The sequence below is a fragment of the Cibotium barometz genome, chromosome 14, assembly GCF_041138505.1.
Source record: "Cibotium barometz isolate CiBa-2024 chromosome 14, ASM4113850v1, whole genome shotgun sequence".
NCBI lineage: Eukaryota > Viridiplantae > Streptophyta > Polypodiopsida > Cyatheales > Cibotiaceae > Cibotium > Cibotium barometz.
In genome coordinates, this window is record NC_141059.1 from 46,400,566 (window position 1) to 46,416,866 (window position 16,301).

The 16,301-nt window shown below is 43.4% G+C and overlaps 1 protein-coding gene across 1 annotated transcript in view; it reads right to left on the bottom strand.

Annotated features, from left to right (window-relative positions):
• The window catches only part of LOC147632091 (SUMO-activating enzyme subunit 2-like), a 45,235-nt gene that overhangs the window by 14,255 nt on the left and 14,679 nt on the right, over positions 1-16,301 (bottom strand). The window contains exons 3-4 of the mRNA XM_086808669.1: positions 7,166-7,249; positions 6,674-6,892 (exon numbers count right to left, since the gene is read on the bottom strand). Of these exons, the coding sequence (XP_086664795.1) occupies positions 6,674-6,892; positions 7,166-7,249 (303 nt within the window). The remainder of the gene's footprint in view (positions 1-6,673; positions 6,893-7,165; positions 7,250-16,301) is intronic.

Here is a 16,301-nt window from a genome sequence, read left to right on the forward strand (position 1 = left end):
AAGGGGCCAGCCCATAGGGCTACCCCAAAGCAGAGCTTAAGGCTCTTGCTGTGGGCATGGGGCAGCTTAGAGCCACCCCACGAGGCCAGGAAGGCCCATGTTGTGCCCACTATTCCTAGCGTGGGCTGGGCAGGCAGCCAACAGGGCCCAGGGCCCTGGCCAGCCAGTCGGCCAAGTGTGCGGCAGCCCACACAGCCAGCAAAGGGGCTGCCCAGCAGCCCACCATGTGTGCTTGGGTGGCCAGTCATGAAACGATGACTTCAAGCAGCATTAAATGCTAGTTTTGGCTAGTTGTGAGCTTATTCAGCATGCCAACCCCTGTTGCGGTGGCCGACCAGCATCCTGGGGGGGTATATAAAGCCCAGCCATAAATCAGGTCTAGCATCTCAGTATTCACGAAGGGTTGCCGCATTCCAAGGGCCAGGACAGCCAAGGGGAGTGCTCCAACCAAGGTGAACATTGCAGGTCAAGATTCAGTCTTTATTTTCTGATTTGCATCATTCTAATAAAGCAAATACACCATTCGTGGTGGGCCAGAGGGTATTTGGGACCCAATACTTGGTAAAACCAACGTAATGGTCTTCAATACCTCCTGCCCCTTCACATCCAGATTGAGCTTCACATACAGAGGGGATCCTGTGGAGATTGTCTCATCCTATGTCTACCTCCATGTCACTCTCAGTGACCCATGCTTTACCATGCTTTCCACAACACAAGCCAAAGTGACACGGGGATATGCAGCCTTGAGCTTACTTGCATTGTAGTGCTTCCAGGCGCATTTCCAAGAGCCCAAGATGAAGGGTTGGCTTTTTGACACCCTCGTCACACCAACCGTGATGTATGGAGCAGCCTTTTGGGGCCAGATTTATCCGATGAGGATTGGCAGCAAGTTGAGAGGCCCCAGGTCATAATTCTCTCCCATATGATCCGCAACAAACCATTAGTCCAACACCAGATTATCCAAGCAAAGTTTGTTGCAGCCCCGATGGTGGTGGATGCACTCTTCCAAACACTCACATACCTCCATCGCATCAGTCACATGGATCCCCAAAGGTACCCGAGGTTGCGCTGGAGTTCTCGAGACATCTAGCACTCAAGGGCCACCCTAGAGTATGGTATGCCGGAGTTTCCACTTGGTTCTCAGGATAGGGGCTCTGCACGGCCCACCCCCCACCCTTTCAATACACTTTGGACTCCCCTTTTCTCTGGCCCTCTCATAAGGACACTAACTGGATTATCCAATTAGATCTTCTCAGCCTCTACACCCACTGCGCATGGATCACACCTTCGGAGCTCCCACCAAAGACAGAGATCATGTGAACCACCTCTTAGAGGAGTCACAAAAGTATCTAGATATTTGTGTGAGTTTGACATAAGCAATGATGTCACAGTCCTTTGTACTTATAAAAATACATGTACTTCATTGGTTTAATTAAGCAAGAGTCACATCATCGAGTCGTGTTAATCACTCTCTCTCTCTAGCATTGTCTTCTTTCTTTATCTCTCTTCCATCTCTATCTACTGTTCAATAGCCATGGCCTTGCTCACCTTTGAGCCTCCATAGCTGTGTACTGAGCACAAGATTTGGTATCAGAGCGTTATAGGGTTTCTGCTACTTACACATCAACTCCTTTGTCCACAACTATGTGCTTTCTCATTTCAACAAGTATTCTGAGCATGGAACTACTCCGTTAACCCTCCCGTGCGCAGTCCATCACCATCACTCCAGGCTGCCACCACTGTTAGCGTAGCTGATGTCATAGTTGCCTTCACCACACGGTGCCCACATATCCTATCAACAAAGCATCAAGCCACCGTCGAATAGTGTGAAAGGTTTTAAAAAACCTTATAAGGTATAAGCCTTATACATTAGGCTTATATCTTACAAAAGGCAACGTGCATGTCGCTGCCCTTTGCTGCATACAGCCGCCCCACGCTGGTTGTCAACTGCTGTTGTACCCAACTCACTTTGTTGCTGCTGAGCGCTGCTGCCATCCATTGAATAGCTGCCACCTCCAACGAGAACCTCTACTTTGTGAAAAGCTCCACGACTGTCTCTACAACAGCCCATCTGCACAGATATGCCTCAACCAACAAACACATCAAAGGGGTCAACAAAGTACTTCTATAAACAACACTCAAGAAAGTACAGATTTGGGACTTGTGTCATTTTCAGAAAATCTATTTTAATCAAAGCATTAATCCCGAATCCTTTATCATTTTTCAAAATTGAGGACATATATCAAGCATTGGAGAGTTGCTACAACCTCTTATAGCATCATATTCAAAAAGGCCTAATTTTTGGGAAACCCTAATTTTTCCGGAGCATAAGATGAAAAATATGTTCTATGTTATGTTTCAACCTCTGAGCCACCAAATGAGTAGGCCAAGTTGGTATCAAAGGGCGGTAATGATAACAGCGGTGCCATAGAGAAAAAATGTGTGTTGTCATGTGTGTGAGAAATTTTTGTGTGTATGTCTGGGCTTATTAAAGTCCAAAAAATGTGTTGTGTTCTATTCAATTATGTGTTAAAAAATGTGTTGTGTTCTACTCAATTATGTGTTGTTTACTGTCCAGATGTGAGTTTGTGTTGTGAATGTGAGTGACCTGATCCCGTGTGTAATCTACCCTTGGGACCCCATAACTGGCATGAGAAACTAGTCCACGAGCCTAAGACTTATCCTTGATAATCCCTCGAGGGGGGGATTGTTGGGAATCACAGTCTTACCTGTGTGTGAAAGGCTTCTAAGCCTGGATAAATATGTGGTAATGCATGTGTGTGAACATCCTCTAAAACGGAGTAAACTCTCACTTGAATGTTTTTGTGTGTATTTGTGGGTGAACCACCTCTTAAGAGCGGTCACAATAATATCTAGGTATTTGTGTGAGTTTGACATAAGCAGTGATATCACAGAAGCAACATAAAAGGTACATGTACTTCATTGTTTTAATTAAGCACGAGTCATATCATTGAGTCGTGTTAACCACTCTCTCTAGCATTGTCTTCTCTCTCTATCTCTGTCTACTATTCACTAGCCATGGCCTTGCTCACCTTTGAGCCTCCATAGCTATGTACTATGAACAACACATCCCACTCCCTCACAATGGAGACAAGAAAAGCTAAGCACGTCTTCAGAGCCGGGGAGATCATTCGGAGACCCAAGGAGAAGAGGATTTGCCGATCATGCCACACAGAGGTTGAGACAAACGACCATTACATATGTCGCTGCACAATATACTAAGAGATCCATGGGAGGTTTGACGGATTTTCCCCTCCCCCCAAAATCATCGACTTCCTAGACCAACGTTGGCGCTCTTCCTACTCGAGCTCCGCAAACACAAGGACACTTTCTTGAGAGAGCTTCAGCCCCAGCCACCCCGACTCCTTCCTCGCCAACCAACCAACCACTAGCTTCATCCGGACCCAAGAGGAGGACACCCATACAATGGATCCTGAGGACCCACCTCGGGCTATTCCAGACCCACCTCACCCAAGAGAAATTACCTCGGACCGGGCCTCCGCATTCCAACATGCCCGGCGCCCCCATCTATTGGGGGTTGATGCTCCTCTCATGTTTCATGTTCCTAGTATTCCATGATGAGATTTCCATGGACATTTTTGTATCACACCAATGAGATAGTTTGTTTTGTTTCTTTTTTTTTCCGTTCCATCATGAGATATGCCATGGACATTATTGTATCACTATGGTCTCATACGCCCATTGGATCTTTAGTAGACATTTAATATATCCAACTCTCTCTCTCTCTCTCTCTCTCTCTCCAGCTTTGTCATACAAAGGCTGAGACAAGAGGCCCACTATATATGTCGATGCCCGGGGAGGTTCCACTACGTCTTCAAAGAGTGATTTGGACCACTTTCCAAGATAAGGATTTCCCAGACTAGAGATGCTTGAGGCTCTTCCTTCTAGAGCTCCATAGACACAAGGAATCCTTATTGCAGCCTAAACCAGCTGCACCCACCTGAGGACCAGCACAGAGAGCCCTTACTGACTTCTTCCAGACTAGAGCTCCGAGAGCAGATCCACCGACTACACTCGACCTTCAGGTTGATGCAAGAGCCAGGCCGAGAGGAGTGACACTTGAGAGAGCCATGCAAAGCCCGACGCCCCCGGCCATGCTCACGTCACCACAGGAGGATCAAAGCCATCATTTCCCACCACCACAGGACTTTCTCTCGCCGGCTCAACTTTACTACATTGGGTACCATGATGCAGCACCCTATGCGGGATATTTTAGGGTGATGTGAGAACTTGACACTCTTTGTATTGGGATCAGCTCCGGCATTTCAGCTCTTGTTCCTTTCTTATTTAGTAAGAGAAGGAGAATAATCGAGCTTCTAGAGGAGGATGGAAAAACTCCAAAACAGGCCTTTACAAAGTAAGTTGTGGATGACAAAAACTCCAAAGAAGGCCTTTATAGATATAAAGGCCTCAGTTTCCCATTTTGATGTTTTTGGTTCTGATGCACGTGTTCACATACCAGATAAAATTACGACAAAGAAAGAGCCAAAATTCAAGAAGTACATCTTTGTTGGATACAGGTTGCATACAAAGGGATAGAAGCTCTTTGATCCAGAAACCAAGAAGATTACAGCTAGCCATAATGTAGTCTTCCAAAAGATACCTGTTTCTACTTCCAACTAAGTAGATACACAAGCTTTGACATGGCCCGATACTTAGTAGGTAACGGGAAAGGCTTCAAATCATCGAGCTTCTAGAGGAGGATGGCAAAACTCCAAAGGAGAAGCTGTGGATGGAAAAATTTTAAAAGAAGGCCTTCACAGATATTAAGCCGTCTATTTCCCATTTTGAAGTTTTGGTTATGATGCATGTGTTCACATGATATGAGGACAAACAAAGAGCGTGTATTCCTTTGTATGCAATTATGAAGATATGCTTTGGATTTTGGCTCCAAGAAGATTACAGTCAGACCTCCTGTACTTTTCTAGGAGAGATTTGTTTCTACTTCAGACAGTAGATATACCAGCTTTGACACAGCCCGATATTTAGTAGGAGAAAGGGAAGGCTCCAATCGTCGAGCTTCTAGAGGAGGAAAAGACCAATGTCCAGATAGAAAGATAGAAGCCCAAAAAGCCTGAGAGACCCATACTCAAGTGGTTGTCCCAAATATTAAAGGACCCAGGAGTGTTGGATATTCTTGAGGGGAGTGAAGATGAATTAAGACGATCCAAGCACATCAAAGAGAGAAATATAGGATGGCGGACTCATTAGAGTGAGTTGCACCTTTACGTCGCACATTATATAGGTCTCAAAGCTCAAAACAGTTAAGGAATCCCTTAGGAAATAGGAATGGTTAGCACCTATGCACAATGAGCTTGATGCTATAGAGAGAAATCACACATGAAAGCTGATTGAAAAGCCAGCCAAGAGGAATGTACATGGAGTCAAGTGAGCGTTTAAGACAAAGTTTCACTCAAATGACACATACAAGGCCCCACCTTGTTGAGAGACTTTGTTGCCAAGGGATATGCTCAGAGAGCAGGGATTGACTTTCATGAGACCTTCACACTATAGTATGCATGAGCACCATCAGGATAGTGATAGCATTGGCAGCTCAAGGTGGATAGCCCATTTTCCAAATGCATGTCAAATCTCGGAGATGAAAAGGAGAAGTCTGCGTGGAGCAGCCACTAGGTAACCAAGTGCAAGTTTACCGACTCAAGAAGGCTTTGTACGGGCTGAACCAAAACCCACGTTCCTGGGATCATCATATTGATTTATTCTTCTCCAATATTCCTTCAAATGCTAATCTTTATCTCCTTTCAGAGGGGAATAAAATTTACGTAGATAATCTTATCATCACAAGTAATCACGAGGAGAAGATCCATACCACAAAGCAGAACCTGCAGCAGGAGTTCAAGATGGCAGATTTTGGACTTCCGCAAGATGAAGATCTGGCACAATCCACACTTTATTTGTTCCAGTTCTCAGTAAGGCAAGCCTAGTTCTTGTATCTCTCATGTGTTTCTTGTCTGTCTGAATGGCTTTCGCCATAAGATGTTATCAATTTGCACATAACCTTGGGAATATAGCCCTAAACTTGCACCTTGTCTTTTTCAGCTACTCTACTTTGCAGGGGATGATGTGCATACAACCCTAAACTTGCACACGCCGGACTTTTTAACCCACTCTATTTTGCAGGGGATGATGTGCATATAACCCTAGACTTGTACCCGCCAGTCTTTTTCATCCACTCTACTTTGCAGGGGATGATGTGTGTCTGCTTAGCATACTATTTGCCAATCCCAAATAAACAATTTGGTAATCCCTTGAGCATTCACATCCTAGGGCTTGCTGGGGATGAGGTCTGTTTGCTTACTATATTAATCTACTAGACAAAGGGCTTTCTGCAGTTACCCTTGACTTACACATAGTTGCATCCCGTTTCATATCTAACCCAGCAATCCGTACGGTGCTTTGCGTAAACTCACGAACAAAAGTTATAGCTGTTGCAGCGTCTCTTGTAGTACACTACAATGAGGGAAGCTAGCTAACGATGATGTCCTTAAGAACACTACAAAAACACCTAGGACTGTGCATGAGAAAGTTATGTCTATCTCGATTCTCTCTACCTAAATGAAGCTTAAATGCACATTTTATTAAATATTGTCACACAACTTGTAATAAATACCTGCCCAAGGTAGCCTGTGCTTCCACTTTCTACAAGTGGAACTCCAGCAGCTAAGCAAAGGCGATTCACATGGCGCCGAGCATCAACATTGTCCAGGCCATTCAGCACAACGTTGAATTGCTTGAAAAACTCAACGTCAAACTCTGGATTCTTGACATTTGCATGGTGAGCCTCAATATTTATGTTAGGCTTGAACTTCAACACCGCCTCACGGGCAACCTAGTACAAAACTTTTTGATGAGGAACGTATGTGAAGGATGTGCGCATGTGCAGGGTGTATGAACATGGGAGTATTGCATGTGTACATGTGTGCATGCCTGCACACACGTGCATGCATGCATGTGGGTGAATGAAAGTATATCAAACAAAATTAAACAAGTATTATTTTGAGAAGCACACGCTGTAACAGGCACATACAAACAGTAATATTTGCTTTTAAAACAAACATGCAAAGCAAGGTCACATCACATTTTGTATGGCAAATGCTCTCACTTTAGCTTTGGATTCCCCGACATGCCGTTTCCGAAAGAGAAATTGTCGGTTCAAATTGCTAACTTCAATAGTATCCAAATCAATCTGTTAAAAACAAAAAGAAACTGTCAAGAGGCAATCAATTGATAGGTCTAGCGACAAGCAGCTACCAATAAGAGATGCTTGCCTGCCTAAGATCCAATTCACAAAACAGATATTACATCCACCATGAAGCCTTTTATAGCACAAGGTGATACAAACATTTAGGGGGGAAAACATAAAACACACTGGAGATTATTTTTCAGATTTTGGGGGACATCCCAAGCAGAGAACCCAACTCAAACACACAAAGAGATAGAAATGGGCTAGAAAGCCCAATCTGTATCTATCTCTGTAAGAGATAAATCGGAGAGTTCAATAAAAAGGGCTTTATCAGGTGCCATAGCACTCTCAGTGTCTGTAAGTCCTGCTGATGGCATGCTTACAGATCATCAAGTAATCTCCTCAACCATATGCACTCAATCATGGCTGTGAAGACTGCACTGTAATCAACTTCACATGAAGATGTCACCACTATAGGTTGCTTTTGCTAAGCCATGAGATGTAAGAATTCCCCAACAAAAAGTAAAAACCATTGGTCGATTGTCATGTATCATAGTTGCCAGCACAATCTGAATCAATGTAAGCACACAGCTGAAAATCACCCCCCCTTGCATAGAACATTCTATAAGTCTATGCACTCTAGAGGTATCCGAAAATGCGCTTGAAAGACTACCAATGTTTAGTCCCTGGGCTATGCATAAATTTGCTCAACAAGGAAACATCATTATCTAGCCATGTCGAACACAAATATATATAAGGCATCCCACAGCCTAGCTATACATGGTAGCATCAAAAGGCTCACCTGCATCAGAGATACTGAGCTTTATACCTGTCTAAACCGGTGTGGCAATAGGTTTGCAATCCTGCATGCAAAACCTTTTCAAAAACCCTCAAACATTAATTTGATTGAGACATAACAATGCCACCTTCCTACTCCATAAACTGTATGCCTAAATAGAAATGTAAACAACCAAGATTTGACATCTCAAATGCCTTCTACAATTCAGCTTTGAAAGCTGAAATTTTCAGCTCCCTGTTCACTATCAAGATCACATCATCCACATATAGGATGCCTATCACAATGTCTAAACCATCTCTCTCTGCACATAAAGAGTACTCTAAGTGGGACTATTCTGGAATACCTAGCTGGCCAAATGTGCATGAATCTTCTCATACCAAGCTCAAGGAGCTTGTTTGAGACCATAGTGTGCCTTCTTTAAAAGACACACCTTGGTTTCATGTCCTACAACCACAAAGCCTAAAGGTTGTTGTACATACACCTCTTCCAAAAGATCCCCATTCAAAAATGCCATCTTTTTGTCCAATTGATGCATACTCCAACTATTTGGTAGTTTGACATAAACACATGACAGTAATCAACTTTGGGCTTCCGCTCATGCCAAGCCTCAAACGGTGTGATGGTCTTCAAGGCTTTCGAGGGACATCTGAAAGTAAGAGATAATGATTGCACAATATAAAATGGTTATGGATATGACTGATTGATTGATTTTTAAAATGAAGTACAAGTAAGAGATAATGATTGCACAAGATAAAATGGTTATGGATATGATTGATTCATTGATTTTTAAGCAAGCTTGGAAATGGAGTTGGGAAGGAGTGTGTGCAGAAAATGCAGCCCAACAGCCCTCATGAAGGAGGCGCCAATTTCTAGAGAGAGGAGGAGTGAGGTGGTGAGTTGTCCAGTGTAGGTGGCAGGCAGGTGCTTTGTAGAGCAAGCTAGAGTGGACACATGGCTGGTTACTCCCTTTGTACAAAGGGGATAAGGTCTGGGGATAGACATTGGGTTATGTCCATCTCGGGACATCAGTGTGTGTGAACACCGGGCTGGTCATAATTTATAAGTGAGTTTTGGTCGCCCAAAACTTAATAAAGTGTGTCCACACTCACTTATAAATTAGTGCCAACTCCTAAGGCCAAGTTTATGACCAATACTTACCACCTGTCACATGCCACATAACCATGTCAGCAGACAGTTTCACACGCATGGTTCGCGGGCAGCGTCCCTTTACCCGGAACTACACATTGGTCAAGCAAGCATGAAAACAGCATGCAGTTTCAATTGCAAGCAAGCACATAAAGATGCTATGCAATGCAGCACTGGTATGGACTATACCAAAATAGATGTGCTCCAGGCAAGTACACGAGGTACCAGACCCAATGGAACACCAATCCACCAAGCATTTCCAAGCATGTACACGGAGGCACAAGTCCAACGGAAAGCCAAGTCCACGGTAACACATGAGTGGCATCAATCCCCGACATATACAACTGCCATGGACACCAGTCCAATGTACATACATGATAAGAAAGCACAGGTGGACCAATTGGGTGGCCAAATGGTGACATCCCCCCCGGCTTCTAAACAGTTGTCCGCAACTGAAAAGCATCCAAATATGTCTGAAGCACATGCGAGCAATCTCTAAAGAACTCTTCATCTACCCATTTAGCATCAATGGGAAGATAGTTCTTAAACTTTACAAGGTAACGCCTGACAACTTTGCCTGCAGCAAGCTTGCGTTCCTTGTGATACACAATCTGCTCTGGCTACAAGATCTCCTCAAGCTCATCCACTTCTGGTGGAAATCAATGACCGTCTCACTGGGCTACGGCCCTACATACTTGCGAAGGAGACTCACATGAAAAGCATTGTGTATGTGCCAATGACTGGGTAATGCCAATCTGAAAGCCACTTCATTGATCTTCTCGATCACTCGAAAAGGCCCATAGTACCTAGTTGCAAGCTTAGAATACGCACCCTCTTTGCCAGGCCTCTTTGCAAGTCTTGCTTTCTCAAATTTCAGCAATACCCAATCATTCTCTTTAACATCCAATTGCCTTCTATGCTTGTCGGCAACCTTTTTATGCTTGTCTTGTGACCTTGCAATGGCTGTCCGCACCTGAGCAAAAGCAATATCCAAGTCTCTTACATACTCATCAACTGCAAATATCTCATCCTTTGTGCGAAGGATGGGTGGCAAAACCACCTTACCATAAACAGGATGGGTGGCAAAACCACCTTACCAATCTTAAACGGGGCCTTTCTTGTAGATGCATGCACCGTGTTGTATGCAAATTCCACAAGCGGTAAGTACTTCTCCCAAGAAGACTTCTGATCCGCGACATAACATTTCAAGAGATCCAACACGGCTGAATTTGCAGCCTCACTTTGCCCATCCGTTTGAGGGTGATAAGCTGATGAGAAGTCCAATTTGGTGCCAATATTATCAAATAAGGCCCACCAAAAGAGACTACTAGTCTTGGGATCTCTATCCTCCACAATGGACTTCGGCATTCCATGATGTTTAAACACTTGTGCAAGATATATTTTAACCATATGCTCAGCTTTGATGGTCTTTTTGACCGGCAAGAAATGAGCTTGCTTACTAAACCTGTCCACAATTGCCAAAATTGCATCATTACCCTGTTGGGTCCGTGGCAAGTCCATAATGAAATCCATTGTAATACTTTCCCATGGCTGCGTGGGAATTCCGAATAGGCAATGGCTGAAGCAAACCTGGTGCCTTTTGCCTATCAAATTTCACCTTTTGACAGGTGATACATGCACGTACATGTGCCTCTATGTCCTTCCGCATACCTGGCTAAAAGAAATAACGCTCAATCATGTGCGTAGTAGGCATTATGCCTCTATGACCAGCATATGGAGGAGCATGGCACTCATCCAAAACCTTTTGCCTCATGTCAGACACCACACATCGGCAATTATCTTTCATGAGATAACCCTCTTTAATCACATATGAGGCATGTGCATGACCAGCCATCAAATCAGCCCAAATAGTGGCAAAATCAGCATCCGTATGATACAAATCACGCATGGTAGACAAGTCCCCATGAGAGGCAACCAAGATAGCTGCTTCGTGACAATGCATCGGCCACTACATTCTTCTTTCCCGGGGTGTGCAAGATCTGAAAATGAAACATAGAGAGGAAATTGGCCATCCTCATATGCTTCTCTGACAACTTAGTTTGGGTAAGAAAATACCTCAAACTCTGGTGATCTGTCTTCACAGTGAAATCAGCCCCAAGAAGGTAATGTTTCCATATAGTAAGTGCATGAATTACAGCCAAGAAAACTCCTTTGCAATTTCCAGATTCATCACATTCCACACAAAAAGGCTTTTGCAAATCCGGAATGATCAACACTGGACCATGAGTAGTTGCATCTTTCAATTTGAGGAATGCATCCCTCTCTACATTAGTCCATTTGAACACGGCCTTCTTCTTTGTCAAATCATGCAAAGGAGAAGCAATCCATGCAAAGTGCCGAATGAACCTGTGGTAGTAAGAGCATAATCCAAGAAAACTACAGATCTCATGCACCGAACTCAATTCGGGCCAATTCCGAATTGCATCAATCTTTGCAGGATCCATCCGCACTCCATCTTTGGACACAATATGCCCAAGATAATGTATCTCTGACAAGAAGAACTCACTCTTCTTTGCACTTATGAAGAGTTTATGCTTACGGAGTTCTTCAAAAACAATGGCCAAATAAGCTCTATGCTCTTCTTCGGTCCTTGAGAAGACTAGGATGTCATCAAAGAAGACACCTGTAAATTTCCTGTACCCACGGAATATGCGATCCATCATTCTATTGAATGTAGCCGGCGCATTTGTAAGACCAAAAGGCATAACAAGATACTCATAAAGCCAAAATGTTGTCTTGAAAGCAGTTTTGTGTACATCCTTGGGCACTACACGCACTTGATGATACCCACTCTTAAGATCAATTCGGCTAAAGCATGCCGATCCATCCAACTTGTCAAGGATGTCATCTATGCGTGGAATCGGAAACCAATTCTTGATAGTAAGCTTATTCAAAGCTCTATAATCCACACATACGAAAGGATCCATACTTCTTTTGAACCAAGAGGACGGGTGAACAATATGGGGAAGAGCTTGACTGAACCAAACCCTTCTTAAGAAGCTCATTCACCTGCTTCATGATCTCCTCTTTTAGGGATACACTTACACGATAGGCTGGCCTATTAGGCGGTGAGCTACCCGGCACAAGATCAATGCGATGATCTTCCGATCGTACGGGTGCCAACTCATTTGGTAACTCATCAGCAAAACAATCATTGTGCTCTTGCAAAACAACCCAAATAGAATCGTGGCCTTGATGTGTTGTTGGCAATCCGGTAATAAAATCCATGGAAATACTTTCCCATTTATCACCTGGGATTTGCAAAGGATGCAACAACCCAGCCTGTATAAAGCGTTCAGCTTTATTTACTTGACAAACTTGACACTTGAGAACATAATCTTCTACATACCCTTTCATCTTTGGCCAATAAAAAGTGTGTTTGACTAACGATAGTGTCCTGTGTACTCCAGGGTGTCCAGCAGAAGGGGCCTCATGACACTCCTTAAGAATCTTGGACCTAATGTCCGGAATATGTGGTACACAAATTTTGGCATTACGAAATAGTAAACCATTCCGAATCATCCACTGGCCTCCTGCAACCTGAATGGTAGGCTGCTCAGTCATCGAGTCTTGGTCAATCAATGGTCTAACATGATCCTCAAGAGTACGACTATATATCAAAATATCATCCAAGAACCCAATCACAAATTTTCCCAAATGTTCACGAAAAAGATCGTTCATCATTTGCTGGAAAGTGACTGGAGCATTGATTAACCCACAAGGTAATACGAGAAACTCGTAATAGCCATACCTAGTCCAAAAGGCGATTCTTTCGACATGCCTTTCATGAATACGTATCTGGTAATAGCCAGTACGTAAATCTATCTTCGTGAAATATTTTGCTCCTGCTAACCGGTCAATCAGGTCATTCGATCTAGGGAGAGGATAACGGTTCTTAATTGTTAGCTTGTTCAATCTCTTGTAATCTATACACATTCTCCAGGTGTTGTCCTTCTTTCTCCTAAGCAACACAGGTGCACCCCAAGGTGATTTACTTGGACGGATCTCGCCCATCCTTAAATAATCTTCGAGTTGTTTAGCCAACTCATCTTCCTCAGCTTGGCTCATCCTGTAAGGTGGAATACTAATAGGATGAGCACCAGGGATCAGGTCAATACGATGATCTACTGCCCTTTCAGGTGGTAAACCCGATGGCAGTTCCTTAGAAAATACATCTTGAAATGAATCAAGTATCTTCTGTAATTCTTTGCTTTCAAATACACTTAATTCATTGACATCCATGGAAGGTATGAGAAATGAAGAAAGTGGAATCAATACACAATGGAAAGCCGCATACAAAGAAGAATCCATTATATTTCCAAAATCAACTGTATTTACAAGAGGTCCCAGAGAGGAATGTATACAATCACCTAAAATACTATACTGGGTGTTCCTATAATGAAAAGAAAAAGTATGACTATACCAATCTATCTGGACTTGAAGAGTCTTAAACCACTCAATCCCTAATAACAAGTCTATGAAATTCGCGGCGGGTGCCCGGGAGACTAGGACCTTTGACACACTTGTTGATACCATCAATGCATATTAAAACATTTAAACATGACCACAACCTTAACACATATCCATCATCACTTTGCATAAAACATAAAACTAGACAAAACATCCACAAATGCTGAAAATGGAGCTTGCACGTGTGACACCACATAGAGGCCGGAATGGGCCGACCCCCCCCTTGGAGTATTTTATTACCCAAGGAGAATAATATCATGTACAAGCTTTGAGGGCCTTACTCTCCCCACGGGAGATGCCGGAATATCCATATACAAATGCCATAACACAACCCAACGCGAGGCAACTAAGCTGGAACATAGGTTGTAGAAATGCCAAGCCAACAACATAATCCATATACCCCCGTGTGGGTACTGAATTCTTCCCCAAAAACCACGGGTCTTCATGCAATAGAGCTGGTACAGTAGGTACAACTCTCCATTCAGCTGATACAGCAAGTACAATGGCTGGTACAGCCGGTACAGTGGCTGGTACAACCAATACGGTGGCTGGTACAGCTAGTACGGTGGCTGGTACAACAAGTACAAGAAGTACAAATGCTGGTACAACCGGTACATTGGCTAGTACAGTAGGTACATTGGCTTTGGTATAGCAAGTACAACAAGTACAAATGCTGGTACAACAAGTACAAAGGCTGGTGCAAGAAGTACAATGGCCAGAAATCATAATAAATGATTAAATACCCTTGCCTTCAGTATTTCTTCGCGATGGAAGCCTCCAAAACAATCCCCAACAGCCGGTATTCTTCATGGGCAGCCTTCAAGAGAGAGAGAAAGAGAGTAGCCATCATTAGGGCAACCTGTAACGGTGGTAGAGGCTAGTGTGCAGCAAGAGAGCCTCTATTAATGAAGAGAGAGGGCTCCAATTTATAGATTTGGTCCTCCCATGAGCTAAAATGGCAAGAGAAGGCTACAATGACAAGTGGAGAGCCACACAATAGCTGAAGTGACAAGTGTGAGGCCACTTGTCTCACTTTGATCCACTTTCTAACAAGTGTCAGGCCACTTGTCTCACTTTGGTCCACTTTCTTGCCATATGTCCCAATCTAAGAGATGGGTCCTTCCATAAACTTTATCTCTAAAAATATCCCAATTGGTAGACATTTTGTCATAGGCACTTTGCTAACTCTTGGTATCTGCTCAATTCCAGATGTAATGACGTGAACAGAATTTCCATCGGAGTCGGGCCAAAAATACCAACTCTCCTAAATTTTAAGAGTGTGGTCCTTTGTATTCTAGGATAATCCCCCATTCCCAAAGCTTGTACTTTCCAAATATTTAGACATCCTGGAGTCCACAAGACCCCTTTCATACTGGGAAATGTCCAGGCTGGTGACATTCTCCCCAGCTTCTTAAAAGTTATCCGCAACTTTAAGCTTGAAGCCATATATTCAAGATATAATCATGTCCCATCAAGTGGGCGAGACGAGACAGTCTCAAAAATCCAATATAACTGAAGAATCCATGTCCCAAAGAAATGGGTGAGACTAAATAAGTCTCCATAATAGCAATATCATGTCCCAAAATAAATGGGCGAGACAAATCAGTCTCATAAGTCCAGATATCATAATCCAAGCTTAAAGCACACAAACATGTGCCAATCCACATGACCCTTGGCGTACACATAAGTCCCTTGCCAACCAAGTATCATGTCCACTTTACCACTTGCACACCATGTTGATACTCTGACCACACACCTTGGATGAGAGGCTCAAGTAACAAGATAAAACAATCACTCGCAGGCATAAATAGCTTGGTGTTCCATAAGCATTTCTGCTGCACATAGTTTATAGGCATTTCGGCCACCAATAGTTTGTAGGCATTTCGGCCACCAACTCACACTACCCTCTCAAGTGCCCATGTTCCCTTCCATCTGCTCTCTATTGTTCCACCCAGATATGGTAGAAACAATCTTCAAGAGAGCACGTAGGACAAGAGAACACTACACACGGCATGTTGTGCTCGACACTACCCTCTGAAGTGCCCATGTTCCCTTCCATCTGCTCTCTATTGTTCCACCCACACATGGTAGAAACAATCTTTAAGAGAGCACGTAAGACAAGAGAACACTACACAGGGTATGTGAACCATGAGTTTCATACGTCCAATGCATCCCAAATAAAGGGATGCCAAAAAGAATAATCCATAAACCTGAGGATAGATCCAAATCCCTTGGAGTAGAGGTGGACTTTTATCCATAAAAGCATCATATCCATGAGATATCCAAAGATTTCTTCTCTATAAACTCGGACAGATTCGTCCATAGAAATTGCTTGTGAAGCCCAATATATATAAATCTCGTCCAAGAAAGAAATCTCCATAGATATAGTCCATCCCAATAAAGGGAGCCATAAACAATGTTTCCCTGAAACCATCTCAAGGCAAACAACACCACCTTTCTCCTTGCATGGCTATACAAGGGTTAGTGAACATCAAAAATACTTCATAATAAATAGCCAAAGCACCAACTTTGCAAACTCAAAATATACTTAGCTTTTCTTTGCCAGGTTGGTCAAGAAGCCAAAAGAAATATCTCCTCACCATATCCTTAAGATATCCC